The 19,809-nt window shown below is 37.1% G+C and overlaps 2 protein-coding genes across 4 annotated transcripts in view; both read right to left on the minus strand.

Annotated features, from left to right (window-relative positions):
• Positions 1-575: 575 nt before the first annotated feature.
• armc6 (armadillo repeat containing 6) overlaps positions 576-19,809 on the minus strand; it is a 26,607-nt gene continuing 7,373 nt past the window's right edge. For 2 of the 3 annotated variants that reach the window (XM_677924.11, XM_009298943.5), the window contains exons 3-9: positions 18,897-18,982; positions 16,435-16,716; positions 14,109-14,400; positions 10,941-11,086; positions 7,155-7,286; positions 5,099-5,236; positions 576-2,640 (exon numbers count right to left, since the gene is read on the minus strand). In XM_677924.11, coding sequence (XP_683016.6) covers positions 2,428-2,640; positions 5,099-5,236; positions 7,155-7,286; positions 10,941-11,086; positions 14,109-14,400; positions 16,435-16,716; positions 18,897-18,982 — 1,289 coding nt within the window. In that variant the 3' untranslated portion in view covers positions 576-2,427. The remainder of the gene's footprint in view (positions 2,641-5,098; positions 5,237-7,154; positions 7,287-10,940; positions 11,087-14,108; positions 14,401-16,434; positions 16,717-18,896; positions 18,983-19,809) is intronic. The other variant, XR_012395352.1, reaches the window with a different exon arrangement.
• Positions 15,148-19,809, minus strand: part of lingo3b (leucine rich repeat and Ig domain containing 3b) — a 790,077-nt gene continuing 785,415 nt past the window's right edge. The window contains exon 4 of the mRNA XM_073932123.1: positions 15,148-15,369. The gene's annotated coding sequence lies outside the window, so the exon portion shown is untranslated. The remainder of the gene's footprint in view (positions 15,370-19,809) is intronic.

A 19,809-nucleotide genomic window follows, 5' to 3' on the forward strand; every position in this document is an offset into this window, starting at 1 on the left:
CAAATGTTACTAAAACCCTTCTGGATGATTCATTTTGATGGTTTCGCTGAGTCAAGAATCATTTTAGGCGATTCACATTGATTAACTAATTAGATTAAAACTGATTTGAACAAAAAAAAATATTACTAAAAACTGTTTTGAATGATTCATTTGGACAGATTAGGTGAGGGAAGGATCACTCGAAATGACTCATGTCGATGAATTAATCAGAGATGAGAGTTTTTTGAACAAATGTTAATAAAAACTTTTCTGAATTATTAATTTTCACAGATTCTGAGTCAAAAATCATTTTCAGAGACTCACACTGATGAGTTAATCAGATTAAGACTGATTTAAACAAAGGAATGTTATTAAAAACTCTTCTGAATGATTCATTTTAACAGATTCAGTGAGTCAAGAATCATTCTGAGTGATTTGCATGATGAGTTAATCAGATTAAGACTGATTTGAACAAACAAATGTTACTAAAAACTCTTCTGAATGATTCATTTAGACAGATTCCGTGAGTCAATCACTCTAGGAGATTCACATTTATAAATTAATCAGATTGAAATTGATTTGAACAAACACATTACTAAAAACTGTAATGAATATTTTATTTTGACTGATTCAGTGCGTCAAGAATAACAGTGATTCACATTTATGAATTAATCAGATGGAGACTGATTTGAACAATTAGACGATTGTTACTAAAACTATTCTGAATGATTCTTTTTCAGATTCAGTGAGTCAAGAATCACTCAGTTTAAGAAAGATTTGAATCTTTTTTAACATTCATAAATATTTTTTTTTCTTACATAAACTATTACATGCATGAACATTCTAGTAATGTTCTCTGTGTTTTTCCACTGATATAAATTAAGCATTGCCGTTTTACCTTCAAAATAGCTCTTTAACCTAAAAAAAAATCTCCTGCAATGAGCCACAAGTCTTCATTTCAGCAGTACTAACATATAAAAAACTATATTAATAGCTATTTAACGAAGGTTTTTTAGAAGTGGATATATTTCTGCCAAATTTGTATAACATATTCATCATCATTGTCATTAACAGAATGTTCATTCTGCATGTCTGTTCTTAAGTAATGGAATGTTTATAGAACCTTTTTCTGCAACATTTGAGTTCGTCTGTTCTTTCAAACAGTTTTAGAATCTTCAGAAAACATCACGAGAGCGAGTTAAAGATACAGATAGTACATGGATTCACATATATATATATATATATATATATATATATATATATATACACACACATATGTCGCACAGTGATCAGTCGGCACACAGCAGCTGGATATGTTAAACAATATAGAGATCCTGGCCTGTGATAGAAGGACTCTTAGGGTTATTTTTCTATAAGTTTGTTAAAGATGTGTTTGGATTTAAAACTTTCTCATCTTTGATGTATTTGAAATGATGTCTGGCAATGTTTTATTGAACTGTTTTTGGCATGTTGGTCGTAAGGCGTCTAGAAATGAGAAATTTACATATATAAATTACATATATATATTATTATTATCATCATCATTATTATTAAAATGACACATATGGTCACCCTGCGATTCTCACACAGAGTCTGACCTGCAAGCTGTGGTGTGTGTGTGTGTGTGTGTGTGTGTGTGTGTGTATGTTTTTATATGTGCATTTTGTGTGTGCTTATTTGTATATGTGTGTGTGTGTGTTTGCATTTGGTAGGGCAGTTACACCTGTACTTTTCACCATCAGAGAGTTTGTGTGTGTGTGTGTGTGTGTGTGTGTGTCTATGTCTGTGTGTGTTTGTATGTGTGTGCGTTTGGAAGGGCAGTTACACCTGTACTTTCCACCATCAGAGAGTTTGTGTGTGTGTGTGTGTGTGTGTGTGTGTCTATATGTGTGTTTGCATTTGGAAGGGCATTTACACCTGTACTTTTCACCATCAGAGAGTTTGTTTGTGTGTGTGTGTGTGTCTATGTCTGTGTGTGTTTGTATGTGTGTGCGTTTGGAAGGGCAGTTACACCTGTACTTTTCACCATCAGAGAGTTTGTGTGTGTGTGTCTATGTCTGTGTGTGTCTGTGTGTGTTTGTATGTGTGTGCGTTTGGAAGGGCAGTTACACCTGTACTTTCCACCATCAGAGAGTTTGTGTGTGTTTGTGTGTGTGTGTGTCTATATGTGTGTTTGCATTTGGAAGGGCATTTACACCTGTACTTTCCACCATCAGAGAGTTTGTGTGTGTGTGTACGTCTATGTCAGGGATGGCCAACCCTGTTCCTGGAGAGCCACCTTCCTGCAGATTTCAGTTGCAACCCATATCAAACACACCTGCCTGTAATTATCACGTGGAGTTCAGGTCCTAATTAATTGGTTCAGGTGTGTTTGATATGGGTTGCAACTGAAATCTGCAGGAAGGTGGCTCTCCAGGAGCAGGGTTGGCCACCCCTGGTCTAAGTGTTTCAGTGACTCAGGCTTCCTTTGGTGCCAGTCCACAGCTCTCGCAGCTCCACCTGGCAGCCGAGGTCTCGGAGCGCAGCCCGACCCACATCTCCACAGTCCCGGTGGGCTGCCAGCGCCTGAGAGATCAGCGCCTCCGCTCCCATCTCCAGAATGGGCTGGGTAAAGTCCCGCGAACGCGCCACCAGATTCCTCAGCAGCATGCAGGACTGTTTCTGGAACAGCAGAAGATGCAGATACAACAATAAACACTGATTCTGTTCTATTATATTCTATGTGGCAAATTAGATATTAACATATGCATACATATAGTTAAAGTCAAATATTTTTCCTTTTGCCAATATTTTCCAGATGATGTTGAACAGATTCAGGGATTTTTCACAGTATTTCCTTTAATATTTTTCTTCTGAAGAAAGTCTCATTTGTTTTATTTCAGCTAGAATAAAAGCAGTTTTTAATTGTTTTAAAGCCATTTTAGGGTTAATATTATTAGCCCCCTTAAGGAATATTTGTTTTGGATTGTATTACAGTGGTTTGTTCTGGAAACAATGACTTGCCTAATTACACTATCTTTACCCTAATTAACCTAGTTAAGCCTTAAGCTGAATACAAAGAGTATATGCTGTTGTCATGGCAAAGATAAAAGAAATCAGTCATTAAAAATTTGTTATTAAACTTTTTTGTTTAGAAATGTGTAGAGAAAGTCTTCTCTCTGTTTAACAGAAATTGGGGAATAAATTATACAGGAGGGGGCTAAAAATTCAGCAGGGCTATCACTGCAAAAAATACTTTTCTTACTTAGATTTTTTGTCTTGTTTCTAGTCCAAATATCTACAAAATCTTAATTCAAGAAGCATTTTCTAGACCAATGGTTCTCAAAGTGGGGGTCGGGATTTATGACCACCTCAGAGGATATTGGGGGTCGCCAGTCACTGGCATTGTCATTTTGGGGGTCGCAGCCTGAAAAGTTTGGGAACCCCTGTTCTAGACAAGCAAAACATATTATCTTGTTTTAAGAAATAATCTGCCAAAATAAAGTGAGTTTTTTCTTAAATCAAGCTAAATAATCTGCCAATGGGGTAAGCTAAATAATCTTATCAAAAATCAAAAAACAAGATTATAATCTAAAAACATATTTTGCTGATTATTTAGTTTGATTTAAGAAAAAAATCACTTCATTTTGGCAGATTATTTCTTAAAACAAGACAATCTGTTTTGCTTGTCTAGAAAATGCTTCTTGATTTAACCCTCTATGACATGCATTATGATAAACCTGTAAAAAAAAATTGGACTGCTTTTCTTTTCTTAAAATGGCTTAACTTGAAGTGCTGTAAAAAAAAACATTGGAAAAAATTCATTCTTAAAGGTACTTTATGAAATAAAGGACGAAAACAACGTCCAACAGTGGATCTACCTGAGAAATTTCAAATTTAAAACTTTCCTTATAATTAATTTTTTTTTTGTTTGAAATGATTTAATTGGTGTTGCAGTATTATAAGCTTTAACACAGAACTTATAAATGACCCCTTATACATGTTTTACCACAACTCATATTCCAACAGCTTTCATTTATTGCATTTTTTTGCTGAATATTAATGAAAACAATAATAATATTGTATTATCATGTATACAACATACAGTAAATATAAACATTTTCTCTAGTAAATATTATAACAAATAAATAACAACTCTAGTATACCCAGATGCATCAGAATAAAGTAGCTACTAGCTAACAAGGTTCATACATATTATACTATATACTATACTACGCCTGTCTTATCTGCATCTGAGCTAACTTACCAGAACTGTTGCTATCAAATGTCCAGTCTGCATCCTTATGGTCACTAAAACCCATCTCACCCTTACTTTCATCTGCAGGAAGAGCCAGTTCTGTCCTTTTCTTCTTTAAATCACCATAGAACATGGTGGTGCTCGCTAATACACTGTTCCCTGTATTCATATCTATTCAAAAGTAGTTTTGCCATTAAAACTAGATTTTATCCAGAATGCAAATGTCATTACCATACAACTAATCAACATTATACTACTAGCATTCATGCTGTTATTGCTACTACTTAAAAGTTCACAGCTGACCTTGCTAGCTAGCTAACCCATTGCAATATTGCATGTTCTACTATTGCACAGTGTTGCCATTTGGTAACAAACATTTAATCGATTTACAAAAAACTAATCTGATTTAAAAAAAATTAGTTGGGAAAATATCATCATGACTTACTGAAGGTGATGTTTCAGATTTTTTTTTGGTGGATCTGACATAGTTTGATCCTTTGCTTTTATTGATGTTTACATTTGCTACTACTCACAATAAACGGCAGTCTGTCAGAAATCACGCTACAGAAAAACACTGGATGTCATGTGACTTAACCAAAGCACATCATTGGTTACTCTAAGGTCTTCTCTTTCCAACAAAAAAATAATATGTTGGTCTCAAAGAAACAGTGGCAGGGAAATGAACATGAGTATCATGTTACCATATGGTTACGCCGTGCAGTAGAGGGTTGGGAATTTGTAGATATTTGGACTTGAAACAAGACAAAAATCTAAGTAAGGAAAGCATTTTTTGCAGTGTAATAATTCTGACTTCAACTGTATACACAGACATGTATATTTTGTGATTTGAGACCGTGTTTGTGCACTGTGTTTCAGCTGTACCTGCATGTTTGCCTCAGCTGGATGAGTCTTCATGGCCTGCAGAGCTGCCAGAGCTCCTCCACTCTCCATGATCACCTTACAGTTGTTGGGTTTGCGGAGAGCGAGAACACACAGCGCTGCACAGCCCTGCTCACACACCTGAAACACAGAAAACACACACACACACACACACACACACACACACACACAGCGCTATAATTTTCAGTTTGTCTGTTTCTAATTTGCGAGTGAGCTTCTTAACTCTACAGCAGGGCTATTCAATTAGTTTGTCATGGGGGCCGGTTCATGAAAAGCATCCCAAAAGAAGGGCCGGAGAGATGTGACTTGCTATATGAGTGATGACACAACTGCACATAAGAGCCTATATGCTGTATTTGTGCTCACAAAAACACCAACATCGGATTTTTCTACATTAAAATGCATTTTAAAACAACTGAATTGTCCAATTTACTTTTTTTTTTGGTTTACAAACATTCAAAATATTGTATTTCACACAACAAAAGCAGTGCATTGCTGAAGTAGGCTTCTTCTACATTCAGACACATTCATATGTGATGTTTTGAACAGCAGAACAATTAGTGATGCAACGTTATAGATTTTGGTTGTACGATATAGTCTGAAGAATAATCATGCTTTCACGGTGATCACGTCTAATGTCATTTACAACAACAAGCTTTATATTAGGGAACTAGCTATTTGGATTAACTGTTGTTATCATCTGGGTTTAAGCGTATATAATCATTTTAATACTAATTCGTCTAACTTATATTTTGTTTACATTGCACTGAAAGCCACGCACAACTCTCACCGTGAGATGTTTTCTACTGTGTGCACTCGAACAGAGGCAAGCGTGTTGCTCCGCTTGTGCGCACATATTGTCATATATTCTTACATTAGAAATAACAAACTTGCAAGCGGAAAAGACGTGATACAGGAACGGCCGATGCTCTAGTTAATCCGGTGTACATACTTGGAACTTTAAACTAGCGCACAGTTGGCAACTTGTCATAACTTTTCCATACAACAGAAATGCAGCTTAGAGAAGCCTTTACGATTAATTAACTGTGACGAATTAAAGCGCAGGTAATAGTGAAATCAGCTAATCGTTGCATGCCTATTAATGATTACAGTGCACTGTACAATAGGCATTTTCTACAAAACATATCCAAATGTTTTTGGCTGTCCGCACCACTCGCTTATGGTGACTCGCGCTCTGCGCAGTCTCTGCAGCTCATACTGAATTGAACAGTCGCACGTCACTTCATAGCTATAGCGGCCGTTTTTCGACTGAACTAAATTTATTTTTATGTCTTGGTCGCACCATTTGGAGGGCCAGAACAAATTGCCTCGGGGGCCGAGTCCGGCCCGCTGTCCACCAATTGAATAGCCCTCTACAGGCTTCCAATTTATAAAGAAATTATGCCAAAAATCATAGCGATCAGCTTCGCCCCACCCACATTCACAATGTCATTTCCTGCTATTTCCTTAAAAGTGTTGTGCAGAAATACAGCTACAACCCCCTAAAATTGGACTTGGCGATGCCCATTATGATGATTTTTGATGATAAAATTATGGTGATGACATTATAATACAGCACAGGTGTCAAAGCCAGTTCCTGGAGGGCCACAGCTCTGCACAGTTCAGTTCCAACCCTGTTTCAACACACCTGTAGGTTTCAAACTAGCCTGAAGGACTCATTTAGTTTGATCAGGTGTGTTTAATTAGGGTTGAAACTAATGCTGCGCTCACACTAGAGTTTGAGCATGTGAAATTCTGTCGTACATCGCTGACAAACATTTTAAAAAGCGAGCGATTGGTCCATGTTTTAAATTTCTGTCCAGAGAGGTCATGTTTTGATCTTCGATTCATCTCATGAAGTCACGTGATGCAATTTTGCAGGTCAAAGTTCACCAAGCTTGAACTTTCCAACGCAGCGAACTGCAAAACTTGTCGCCCGAGCTTGCGTTTCCGCTCTGATGCAGCTTAAACTGTGCAGAGCTGCAGCCCTCCAGGAAATGGCTTTGACACCTGTGTAATACAGTATCTAATGTCACACCTGTGCATTGGCCATGTGACGATTCATCGCCATGACGATAAGCTCCGCCCCGCCCGCGTTCACAATGGCATCTTTGACGTCATCATTTCCTGCGATGGCCTTTAAAGCGCTGAGCACCTGCTTCACCAGCTCCTGAAAACACACACACACACACACACACACACACACACACACACACACACACACACACATGAGACAACAACAAATACAAAAACAAGCAGCTCTGTGTTTCTGAACTCTAATTGAAATGGATGGAAATGCTAAGATGAACACAAATTGTGAAAATGGCCATAAAAAACTATAAACTTTATATCGGATCAGAAAAAATCTGCAATGGAAACACTTTTACCGAATAAATTCCAGTATGTGCATTAAAAAATGTCATGTGATTTTGTTATAGAAGATCATGTGTTGATAAAAATAGCAATAATTAGCAAACCATCTGGCTGACCGTCACCCCCAGTGATTCAGTATTAATATTATAATAGTATTATTTCCTCCAGAACTATTTTGAGCGTCTGCACTCCCAAAGAGCATCTCACTATGGAATAAATGTACTGTCATAAATATTTCGTGCGTGAATAAAATTCACGCATCCGTAATTATAAAATCGTAAAGGAAAATGGAACGTACGCGTAATTTTAAACAAGCGAGAGTCATCGATCACAATGGCGCGGCGGCTGGGCACTTAGAGCCCCCACACACCATCTCATGGAAGAGTTTTGTTATTCCCTCTTTGATGCTGCGTTCACACCAGACGTGGAACGCGCATGAAGCGAGAGTGATTTCCATGTTAAGTCAATGCAAACGCACGAATAGACATCCTGCGGCGCGATACGCGCAAATAACATGGCACGAATGACGCAAATTGTGCGAATGGTGCGGTGCAAATGGAGCGATATGCGCGAATTGAGCGCTATGCGCGATACGCGCAAATTGAGCGCTTTGCGCGATACGTGCAAATTGAGCGCTTTGCGCGATACCGCGCGAATTGATCGCTTTGAGCGTTTCGCGCGATTCACTCGAGTTCGAAAATCTGGACTTCAGCAGACATTCGCGCCGCGTTAACCAATCAGGAGCTTGCTCATGTGGGGGCGTGATTGTGACATATCGCCTGTTGTCGGTGTTCTGGGGCAAATCCTCCAGCCGACACCGACAACAGTTCATCAAACTGGGCTGGGCTCAGTCAGAAGCACCGCTGAAAGCCTCCATCATCCATGTTCAGTTTCTGGAGGAGTTTATGAGCTCACAGAGCTGGATGCACCTCTGAAAGGATGTAGTGGACTCAGACACGAACCTAAACGTATCAACGCTGTTTTTAAATCTTCATAAAGCACGTAAACACTGTTATTTTCTTCATAAAATCCATGTTAGCCCTTTAGCTATGAAGCTAGAGTCACTGAGTAGACAGAAGCCCTGCCCATCACACGAATCCGCGTCTGTGAATTTGACACGCGAATGAAGCAGATTTGACGCGCAAATGAAGCAGGGTTTGACGCGCGAATGAAGTGAGTAAACTCAAATGTTCACATGGCTATTTATCACGATTTATCCGCGTGTTCCGTGTCTGGTGTGAACACAGCATTACAGGCAGTGAGCGCAGTATCAGTATCGCTTGTTTATTAATGCCAGTGACAGCGGTGACGTAATTTTGACAGTGGAGTGTCGCTGTTTAATTCGTACTCGTAATCAGGACTTGACGTGTCCGTGGTGAAACTGTTTTTGGTGTTTGTAAAATACACCCATCTTAAATTTATCAGTCATTTACAAACAGACCAAGGAAATTTTGTATCTGTGTCTGTTCTAATCGCATATTTTGGAATTGTACACTCGTAAAATTACGACTACGTTCCGTTTTCCTTTACGCTTTTATAATTACGGATGCCGTAATTTTATTTATTATCATGTATAAAAATGTTGTTCTCTTTGGGCGCACACACACTATGCTATCCAAACCGTGCCCAGGTCCGTTTCCCGAATCGTTTGAGAAGTGCGAGTACTCTGAATTGGGCTCAGGCACAATTTCCTTGGCCAACCCTGGCCCGGTTGGAAGAGGTTTGCCAGAGTGTGGTTCACTTGGGCTTTGGCGTGGTATGTTTTTAAGTGTGAGCTCAAAACACGCCTGAGCCCGAAACTGAAGACGACACGTGACTTTTAAGGGACTGTTAAATATGGATTTATTAAAGGGCCATGAAGCCCCCTCGTTTCAGCAGGGTGTTTTCACACCTCTACTTTGGAAAAAGTCAGAAAAGTGGGCGTGTCCAGCTCTGTTTAGGGGGGAGTGTCGGAGGAACTAAAGTGGGATGGTGTGGGAGTGTCTATTTGGGCACGCGCGAGTTTCAGTCAAAATACACAGACAGGAGAAAGTGATGGTGTTTAACCTACATGGACATCTGTAGTCGAATTATTTGCCAAATTATTAAATGTTGGACTTTAACTCAGTTTGGCTCCCTCGCGACAAACGTGATATTTGATTCGAGGAACTGCTCTAAGCGTGTATTTTTCATGCAATGTTTGATACCGCACGGCGAATGAGAGAAAAAAACCTCAGCATTTCCCGGAAACTTAGATGCACACGGCAGGTAGCGTCAGAAAGCCGCGTGTGTTATTCCGGTCACTAAATGCGGTGAAAACCCTACACGAGGTCAAAGTTTGGTTGTGATGCTAACGTGTTTACACTCGGTGACTCAGTGCAATAGTTAACTTAGTTCGATACGAGCAAACTGAATAAACAAAGAGCACTGGTCGCTCACTTACCAAATCTGTAGAGACAGGACAATCACCAGCAACTAGAGCCGAATCTTTATTAAGAGGAGACTACAAGCGTATCCGATCTCAGCGTTTGCAGATGAGAACAGCTCTCAGGTGAACAATAATCCTCCTTAGACACGTAAGTTATTGTTGTGGAGCGTCGCGTACACTGTTAATCCTCACGTGACTCCAGCTGAGCTCTCACAGAGAGAAAATTAAAACGAAACTTCACTGCAGCAAACTATAAAAGCAACACTTCACGCTTGTTTTCCCAACACAACGTGGCGTCTCTGTCGTGAAAACACTGTGACACTAATGAATATTAATGAAGTTGCACAATAGAGCGCGCTGATTGGTTTGAACCAAGCCTTAATCATGCATTAATGCATCACACTGTAAGACGTAATAAGACACACTCTGGCACAGACGTCCAGTCTGCACACTGGAATACACGCTATTATGTCATGACCGTGACGCAGCTTCAAAAATTAGTTTCAAACCGGAAGTACAAATTTACTTAAAATAACGCAAAAACAACCAATTTACACTTTTTAGTGAGATATAGGTGTCCTAATAGTGTTTTTAGCAGTGTGGGACACATATAAAAAATGTGTTTTGGTGTTTCGTGACCCTTTAAACATTCTTACTGTTCAGTGAACACAAACTGTCGTAGATTATTAAAAACACAAACTCCTCACTGCACGACAACTGCACCGACTAAAACGGCTAAAAGAATATATCTGAAGAACTCTCCATTGTTGTGAGTGAGAGCACCTACTGAACAGTGCATCATCGATGACGTAAGCGTGCCCAGGCCTGAATGTAATGTAAGTGCGGGCCGTCGGGGGAGACAGAAGGGGGATCAAGCGTGCTTATGCCCGTTTAAGACAACTGTACATAGTGTGAGAACGCCCTTTGACTTGTTAGATGAAAACCATCATTATTCGCAACTCTTTCATGCAATATTCTAGTTTTTGTGCATCAATTTAATTTGCATCTTTGGATGGAAACATAGCTATTGATCCGCCGGCTCACCTGACAATCCAGACTGTCCGCCAGGAGTGTGATCATGAATTTCAGGCCTCCAAGGTCTACGATGTCCTGACAAAACTCGTTTCTCACAGCCAGACGCGAGAGAGTGGCACAGAGTTCACTGAGCACTGATGTGTTTTCAGGATGAGCTGAAAAAAAATCATCATCATCATCATCATCATCATCATCATCATCATCAGTCGTTTAGGATTGGTTAAGCGTGCGATGAAATTAAATTATTTTTTTAATTACATGTTAATTTTAAGGGCATTCATAAGCTAGTGTGCTCTAAAACACTGACAAAATTTATGTTTGGAAGATATAAGCTTGCAGTTTTTTCCGCCTAAATGGGTCATTTTTTTGTGATTATTCACATTAAACCTCATTTGTTATGCAGAGAGTTGAGAATGAAAAGGCATGTAAATGAGAACTGCATGGCTCTTAAGCGAAAGTAAACTAAATTCCTGCTGCCAAATGTTTTTATCATTGCTAAATCAAACAATGAAAGACAAGGACAAAACTACTGCTCTTCACTGAAAGGCTTTTGTAGCTTTAATATAAGAATAATAAGAACAAAATCATAATTTTTTCTTACAGTGAAGATGCTTAAAGCACAGTTTGATTGCGAAAACTTTCTATTAGTATGTTTTTTTTACTTTTTGTCCCATTTTGCTTCAGTATTAAGAAAAATATTTGAAGATGTAGCAACCTTATTTACAGGAAGAAAAAACTATATATGCATTTAAAATTATATATACAGTTAAAGTCAGAATTATTAACCCCCCTAAATTATAAGCGCCCATGTTTATTTATTTATTTTTTCAATTTCTTTTGTAACGGAGAGCAGATTTTTTCAGCACATTTCTAATCATAATAGTTTTAATAACTAATTTCTAAAAACTGATTTATTTTCTCTTTGTCATGATGACAGTAAATAATATTAGACTAGATATTCTTCAAGACACTTCTATACAGCTTAAAGAGACATTTAAAGGCTTAACTAGATTAATTAGGTTAACTAGGCAGGTTAGGGTAATTAGGCAAGTTATTGTATAATGATGGTTTATTCTGTAGATCATCGAAAAAAATATATAGCTTAAAGGGACTGATAATTTTGTCCCTAAAATGTTTTTTTAAAAATTAAAAACTGCTTTCATTCTAGCCGAAATAAAACAAATAAGACTTTCTCCAGAAAGAAAAAACATTATCAGACACACTGTGAAAATTTCCTTGCTCTGATTAAACATAATTTGCGAAATATTTAAAAAAGAAAGAAAAATTCAAATGGGGGCAAATAATTCTGACTTCAACTGTGTATACATATATATAGTGCTCAGGATATAGGAGTTCACCCCTCACACAAATCTTTCATTTAATCAATATTTTCTTTAGGAAGCTTTATAATATTATATTTGTGCATATACATTAACCAGTTAAACTCTGCTGTTATTTTGGGATTTCCGCCTGGATTTTGCCTACCCAAATGTAAAAGCTTTCCAAATCCTCATGCAGAGGTGTAAATGCAAAACTTTGGTATAATTTTAAAGAAAACCCTTTGAATTTTGATAAAACACTATTGAAAGTGTTTAAAATATCTGTATATGTTGTCTGTGTCATAACAAACACCTAAAAAGAGGCGCTTTTTGTATTTTTTAGTTTATAAACTCAAATGTGTAAGTGTACCTTTTAGGTTGTGTGTGGTCTAGCGTGCTGTAATTAATGTTGGTGGTTCCTGCACATGTCTGTAATCATAGGAAAAAAGAAAAATGTCTCCACCATAATCTATGCAAAAGTTATTGTATTCCAACTGATGAGAGGTGCTGTACAAGCCACAGGGAGCGATCATTGTTTTCATATTTCACTATTCTTTTGTTTGATCAAACATAATTCACTGTGTTTGGAGCACGTCAGACATATAAAAGGATTACTTATGCGCATCAGCTCAAAAACAGAGGAGAATGGCCCTGAAGCGCACAGCATAAGGTAAGAGATGACAGCTGTCTGTGCTATCTGGGGCTGCTTATTGATCATGAATGTATTGTTTTCACTTCTGCACCATGGAAACATCGAGATTCATTCGGCAACTGATTGAAATGTGAATATAATTCAGTAAAAATAATGCTAGAACCGTATGAGCACCGGCAAGAGCTTTCATTTGAGCTATAACTTGTACATATGTCATATACAGTTTGTCAGAATTATTAGCCCCCTTGAATTATTAGACAGCTTGTTTATTTTTTCCCCAATTTATGTTTAACAATGAGCAGATTTTTTCAACACATTTGTAAACATAATAGTTTTAATAACTCATCTGTAATAACTGATTTATTTTATCTTTGTCATGATGACAGTAAATAATATTTGACTGGATATTCTTCAAGACACTTCTATACAGCTTAAAGAGACATTTAAAGGCTTAACTAGATTAATTAGGTGAACTAGGCAGGTTAGGGTAATTAGGCAACTCATTGTATAACGATGGTTTGTTCTGTAAATTATCAAGAAAAAAATAGCTTAAAGGGGCAAATAATAATGTCCCTAAAATGGTGTTTAAAAAATTAAAAACTGCTTTTATTCTAGCCAAAATAAAACAAATAAGACTTTCTCCAAAAGAAAAAATATTATCAGACATACTGTGAACATTTCCTTGCTCTGTTAAACATCATTTGGAAAATATTTGAAAAATATTCGAAGGGGGTGAATAATTCAGACTTAAACTGTATGAACCATATGAAAATGAACCAATGTTCAATACCCAGCTCGGGTATCCATAATACTGTGTATTTAAGTGTAAACAACTTTTGTACAGTATAATAAACACCAAAGTGGTGCATAAAATATAGATTCTACCCTTTTAAACAAAACCACTAATGGAGGTCTGGTGCAACGCTAGCCCTTTAAATCTTAAGGCAAAAGTCGATGACGTTACAGACCGGGTACCAGGTCCGCAGAGTTTAACAGTTAAATTAGTCAGTACTGAAGCCAGGGTAATACAGGGTAAAAGTTGTTATTTGCAGAATATCGCACGGCTATCAGCCAATCAGATTTAGGAACTAGACAGAACTGTTATATAAATATAAACAATTATAAATATTTGTGATTCAAATAATTGTGATTATGATTTTTCCCCTAATCAAGCAGCCCTAATGCTAAATGACAAAATGCACTGACCTTTAGCAGCTTCCACCATGACTTTCAGTCCGTTCTGCTCCAACACGATCATCTTGGCGTGTTCGTGGGCGTGTCCAAACGGCACCCGCACGTCATCATCAAAGGTCATGACCCTGAGCGCCACGCAGGCGTCTCGCACAACCTCGGGATGTTGTAAGTACCGCGTGATGCTGCCGGCCAGCAGAGGGAGAACTCCGGCCTTCACCAGATCCTGACGGTTGTTTTCGTGCTTCAGACAGCAGTTCCGCACGGTACGCACACACAGACAGACCACACCCGCGTCCTGCTGGTGCTACACACATTCTGAGAGTCAATAATTCAATATACACGATTCCTACAGCTTTTCTAAAGTCAAAGTCAAACTTTTTTTAGCATTTTTCAGGAGCTTTGCAAACTTTATAAGTGTGGCACATTAGATATTTACACACTACCTGACAAAAGTCTCGTTGTGGATCTTAGTTGTAAGAGCAACACATAATAACTTGACTTCTAGTTGATCACTGGGAAAAGTGTCAGAAGGTGTTTTTTTCAGATGAGTCATCTGTTGATCTGCATCCCAATCATCACAAATTCTGCAGAAGACCTACTGGAACCAGCATGGACCAAAGATTCTCCTAGAAATCTATCAAGTTTGGTGAAGGAGAAATCATGGTTTGGGGTTACATTCAGTATGGAGAGATCTGCAGAGTGGATGATCAACATCAACAGCCTGAGGTGTCAAGACATTTGTGCTGCCCATTACAAACCACAGGAGAGGGACAATTCTCCAGCAGGATAGCGCTCCTTCTCAAACTTCAGCCTCCACATCAAAGCTCCTGAAAGCAAAGGAGGTCAAACTGCTTCAGGATTGGCCAGCCCAGTCACCAGACATGAACATTATCGAGCATGTCTGGGGTAAGAGGAAGGAGGAGGAGTTAAAGATGAACATAAAGACTCTTGATGAACTCTGGGAGTCCTGCTGAACGCTTTCTTCTTCATTCCAGATGACTTTATTAATCAGTGATTTGAGTCATGTCAGAGATGTATGGATGCAGTCCTCCAAGCTCATGATGGAGTCAGACACAATATTCATTCTGTCTCCACTGCAGCAGGACTTTATATTCTATACTGGACATTATTTCTGTTCAGTGATGAGACTTTAGTCTAAGCAGAGTCAGACCTTACTGTCCTCATCAAATCAGTCAACATCAAGGCATGATCATATTTTATTGTGCTCAAATAAGTGTCATCTAGAGGCCTTTACCTTTCATAGAAGACACTTCTGACACCAAATGATCAACTAGAAGTCAAGATATTATTTATTGTTTATAGGTGACATGACTTTTGTCAGGTAGTGCATATATAGTTCAAGACAAAATTATTAGTCCTCCGGTGAAATCTAATTATTTTTCAAATATGTGCTGGTTAATGGAGAGATTATTTTCAACAGCAATCTTTGCCATGATGACAGCACATAATATTTGACTAAATATTTAGCAAGACACTAGTATTCAGCTTAAAGTGACATTTAAAGGCTTAGATAATGTCTAATTAAAACATTTAAATGGAGTTATTAATGAAACGTATAACATATATAACTGTAACTATAGGATAGAGGGTCTCTCACTGCTGATTTTAAAACATTGACATATGTTTCCTAATGAGATTTTATTGTAAAAAGTTACCTGTTGTACTTTATCATCCTTTTACAATTAAATTGGGTTGAAACATTTGTTTACTTTAAACATGTTTATACAATAAATCAATGTACCAAGTGATTTTGGCTGTTATGTTGAGTAAAAAAGAAAGTGTTGTGCAAAGATTAATCATGATAAATTGCATCCAAAATAAAACTTCCACATTAGCCAATTTGTGTATTACATATATTATTAATATGTAATGCATACACATAAATAAGAACAAAACTATGCAATTTCTTTTGCTTAGATATTTAAATTTATATATAATCTGTATCATACACAGTTGATGTCAGAATTATTAGCAATCCTGAATTATTAGCATCATTATTAAAATAATAATATTGACCTTAAAATAATTTTAAAACGATTAAAAACTGCTTTTATTCTAGAAAAAATAAAACAAATAAGACTTTCTCCAGAAGAAAAAATATTAGAGGAAATACTGTAAAAATTTCCTGTATCTGTTCAACATCATTTGGGAAATATTTGAAAAAGAAGACCAAAAAAAAAGGCAAATAATTCTGACCGTGACTGTATATAATAGCAGAAAATCAACATGATGCAATGTCAGATTTTCGATAATACCATGATTAAAGCAATTAGCAATTAATCATAACAAGAAAAATATGATACCATCAAAAGCCTACCTGATGCTCAGTCAAAACCCGGATTAAAAACAGCTTCCCCTCCTCATCCAGCAGATCCGGCTGGCCATCGGTCAGCGCACAGAGAGCAGCCAGAGCCACAGAAAGAGCCTCCTTATCTCCGGCGGATTTCTGGCAGCAGCTTAGGATTGTGGGATACGCGTCTTTCTGAGCAGCCAGGTATCTCTGAGCGAAGCCCAGATTGCACTGATCGGTGAAGAGTCTCAGGTCATCCAACACAGATGTGGATGAAGACGACACTGCGCTTTTCAGAGACTCTAAAGCCTGGAAATATACCACAGATAACAGTGTGAACTAGGGCTGCACGATATTGGGAAAATCTAACATTACGACATCCTTTTATTTAGCGAATGTCAATTTTATTTATATAGCACTATTATACACAACCAAACGTTGACCAATGTGCTGAACAATACAAATCACAAAGAACAAGTATAAAATTATAGCTAAAACAATCAATTCTCACTGATAAAATGCCAAATCAATCTGATTTAAAAACAGACAGAGATGATATAGACCTAATACAGAGAGGCAGAGCACTCCACAAGGTAGGACCAGCTACTGTGAAAGCCTGGTCACCCCTGCATTTCAGCCATATATGAATACAATTTCACCAGATGATTTAATATCTCCATTTGGAAAGAATTTATACTGCTAGATTATTAGGATGATTCTGCGGTGGCAGAGCATCTCCATAAAATCTAATAAACAATCGATAAAATTTTTGGGGTGCACCTACACTGTTTTTTTTAACTTAGTTTTTATTGATTTTTTAGGAACATATAACCAGTGGGAACAAAACAAGCAAATAAAAAAAATAATACATATATACATAAATATACATAAACATACATATGTATACAGACTTACAGTTGAATTCAGAATTATTCGCCCCCTTCGAATTTTTTTCTTCTTTTTTAAATATTTCCCAAATGATGTTTAACAGAGCAAGGAAATTTTCACAGTATGTCTGATAATATTTTTTCTTCTGGAGAAAGTCTTATTTGTTTTATTTCGGCTAAAATAAAAGCAGTTTTTAATTTTTTAAACATCATTTTAGGGACAACATTATGAGCCTCTTTAAGCTAAATTTTTTAATCGGTAATCTACAGAACAAACCATCATTATACAATAACTTGCCTAATTACCCTAACCTGCCTAGTTACCCTAATTAACATAGTTAAGCCTTTAAATGTCTCTTTAAGCTGTATAGAAGTGTCTTGAAAAAATATCTAGTAAAATATTATTTACTGTCATCATGACAAAGAGAAAATAAATCAGTTATTAGAGATGAGTTATTAAAACTATTATTATTAGAAATGTGCTGAAGAAATCTGCTCTCCGTTAAACAGAAATTGGGGAAAAAATAAACAAGCAGTCTAATAATTCAGAGGGGCTAATAATTCTGACTTCAACTGTATATAGGCAAATACATCCATTCCACACATGTATATCCATATACTTACATGCATAAAAACATTAAATTACCTCTTTAAAATAAATAAATAAATAAGAATAAAATAAAATATTATAAAAGGTTGCCAAACACATTTTCACAATTATACATAACCTTTAGAAATATGTAAATGTTCAATTATAATTAATTATATTGTCATTGAGGGGAAAGCCAGCCATTTCTTGTCAAAGGTGTCTAATTATAATGGAAGTGCAGGTGTCATTTTTACCATTACCTTAGCTTCAACTATATATTTTTAACCATTCACGTTTAGTTGGTGGCTCTTATTCATACCATTTCCGAGTTATGGCTTTTTTACTTGTTGCCAAGAATATCTTAAATAGATATTTATCTTCCTTTTTAAGATTAATAGGAGTATCTCCCAGATAAAGTACTTCAAATGATCTAGAAATATGAAGATCAAAAATGTCATTGATGGCGGAGAGCAGCATTTCCCAAAAACGATCAATCCTTGAGCACTGCCAGAATATGTGCGCATGATGGGCCTCTTTTACCTCACAGTTCCTCCAGCAAGGATGAGTAGTCCCCGATTGTAAAGATTTAATTTTTGGTGTAATAAAAAAATCTAATTAAGTTTTTCCAACAAAACTCTCGCCACACTCTTGAGCTTGTTAAGGTGTGTGCGCACATATTTTAACCCATTGGTCTTGATTCAGAATAATGCCTACTTCATTCTCCCATTTTAATCTTATATAGTCTGTTGAGAGTCCTCTAGAATTACTTATTGCTCTATATAATTTAGAAATTTCATCACAGTTTTCGTCATACTTTTCTTGTATGTCTGTACAAAAATCTGAACAAGCTGGTTGTTTTATATATATATATATACTATATACACATACATACATACATACATATATATATATATATATATTCTGTTCAACATCACTTGGGAAACATTGAAAAAAATATGCAAGCAAAAGTATCAAGGGAGATGAATAATTTTGCAAATCTAATGTAGAATTACCTGCAAAACCTCATGGGTTTGATCCTGTGCGTTTTCTTCAGAAGAAACCTTCGGCACTGCTTTCACAATGTTGCTGAGATCCACACCTGTGACAAATAATAAATAATCACATTGTTTATAGTATTGACCTCGGACATTTAAAAAAAAAAAAAAAAAAAGTTATGATTAAAATTATTGCATTCTAGCCAAACTAACAGAAATAAGACTTTCTCCAGGAAGAAAAAGATGATAGAAAACACTGTGAAAAATGTCCTCTCTCTGTTTATCAGCACTTGGGAAACATTTGAAGAACAGAGAAATTCACAGAGGGCGACACAGTGGCTCAGCGGTTAGCACTGTCGCCTCACAGCGAGAAAGTCGCTGGTTCGAGTCCCAGCTGGGTCAGTTAGCATTTCTGAGTGGAGTTTGCATGCTCTCCCTGTGTGCTCCAGTTTCTCCCACAGTCCAAACACATGCACTATAGGGGAATTGATTAACTAAATTGTCCGTAGTATATGTGAGTGAATGAGTGTGTTTGGGTGTTTCCCAGTACTAGGTTGTAGCTGGAAGGGCTGTGGCATCCAAGGTTCATTCTGCTGTGGCGACCCCTGATGAATAAAGGGACTAATGCCGAGTTCAGACTGCATGATTTTAGCCACGATTTTGAGAAATCGCAGACAAATGTCTGAAAACGCAAGCAAATTGGTGCTTGTTTATGTGAACAACAATCACAGTATTAAATATTCAATTCAATTTACCCCTACTTGTATAGCGCTTTTACAATGTAGATTGTGTCAAAGCAGCTTCACATAAAAGTTCAAAGTAAATTGAGACAATGTAGTTCAGTTTTAAAGTTTAAGTTCAGTTCAGTTTAGCTCAGTTCAGTGTGGTTTAATATTCACTACTGAGAGTCCAAATACTGAAGAGCAATCCA

The sequence above is a fragment of the Danio rerio genome, chromosome 2 (genome assembly GCF_049306965.1).
Source record: "Danio rerio strain Tuebingen ecotype United States chromosome 2, GRCz12tu, whole genome shotgun sequence".
Taxonomy (NCBI): domain Eukaryota; kingdom Metazoa; phylum Chordata; class Actinopteri; order Cypriniformes; family Danionidae; genus Danio; species Danio rerio.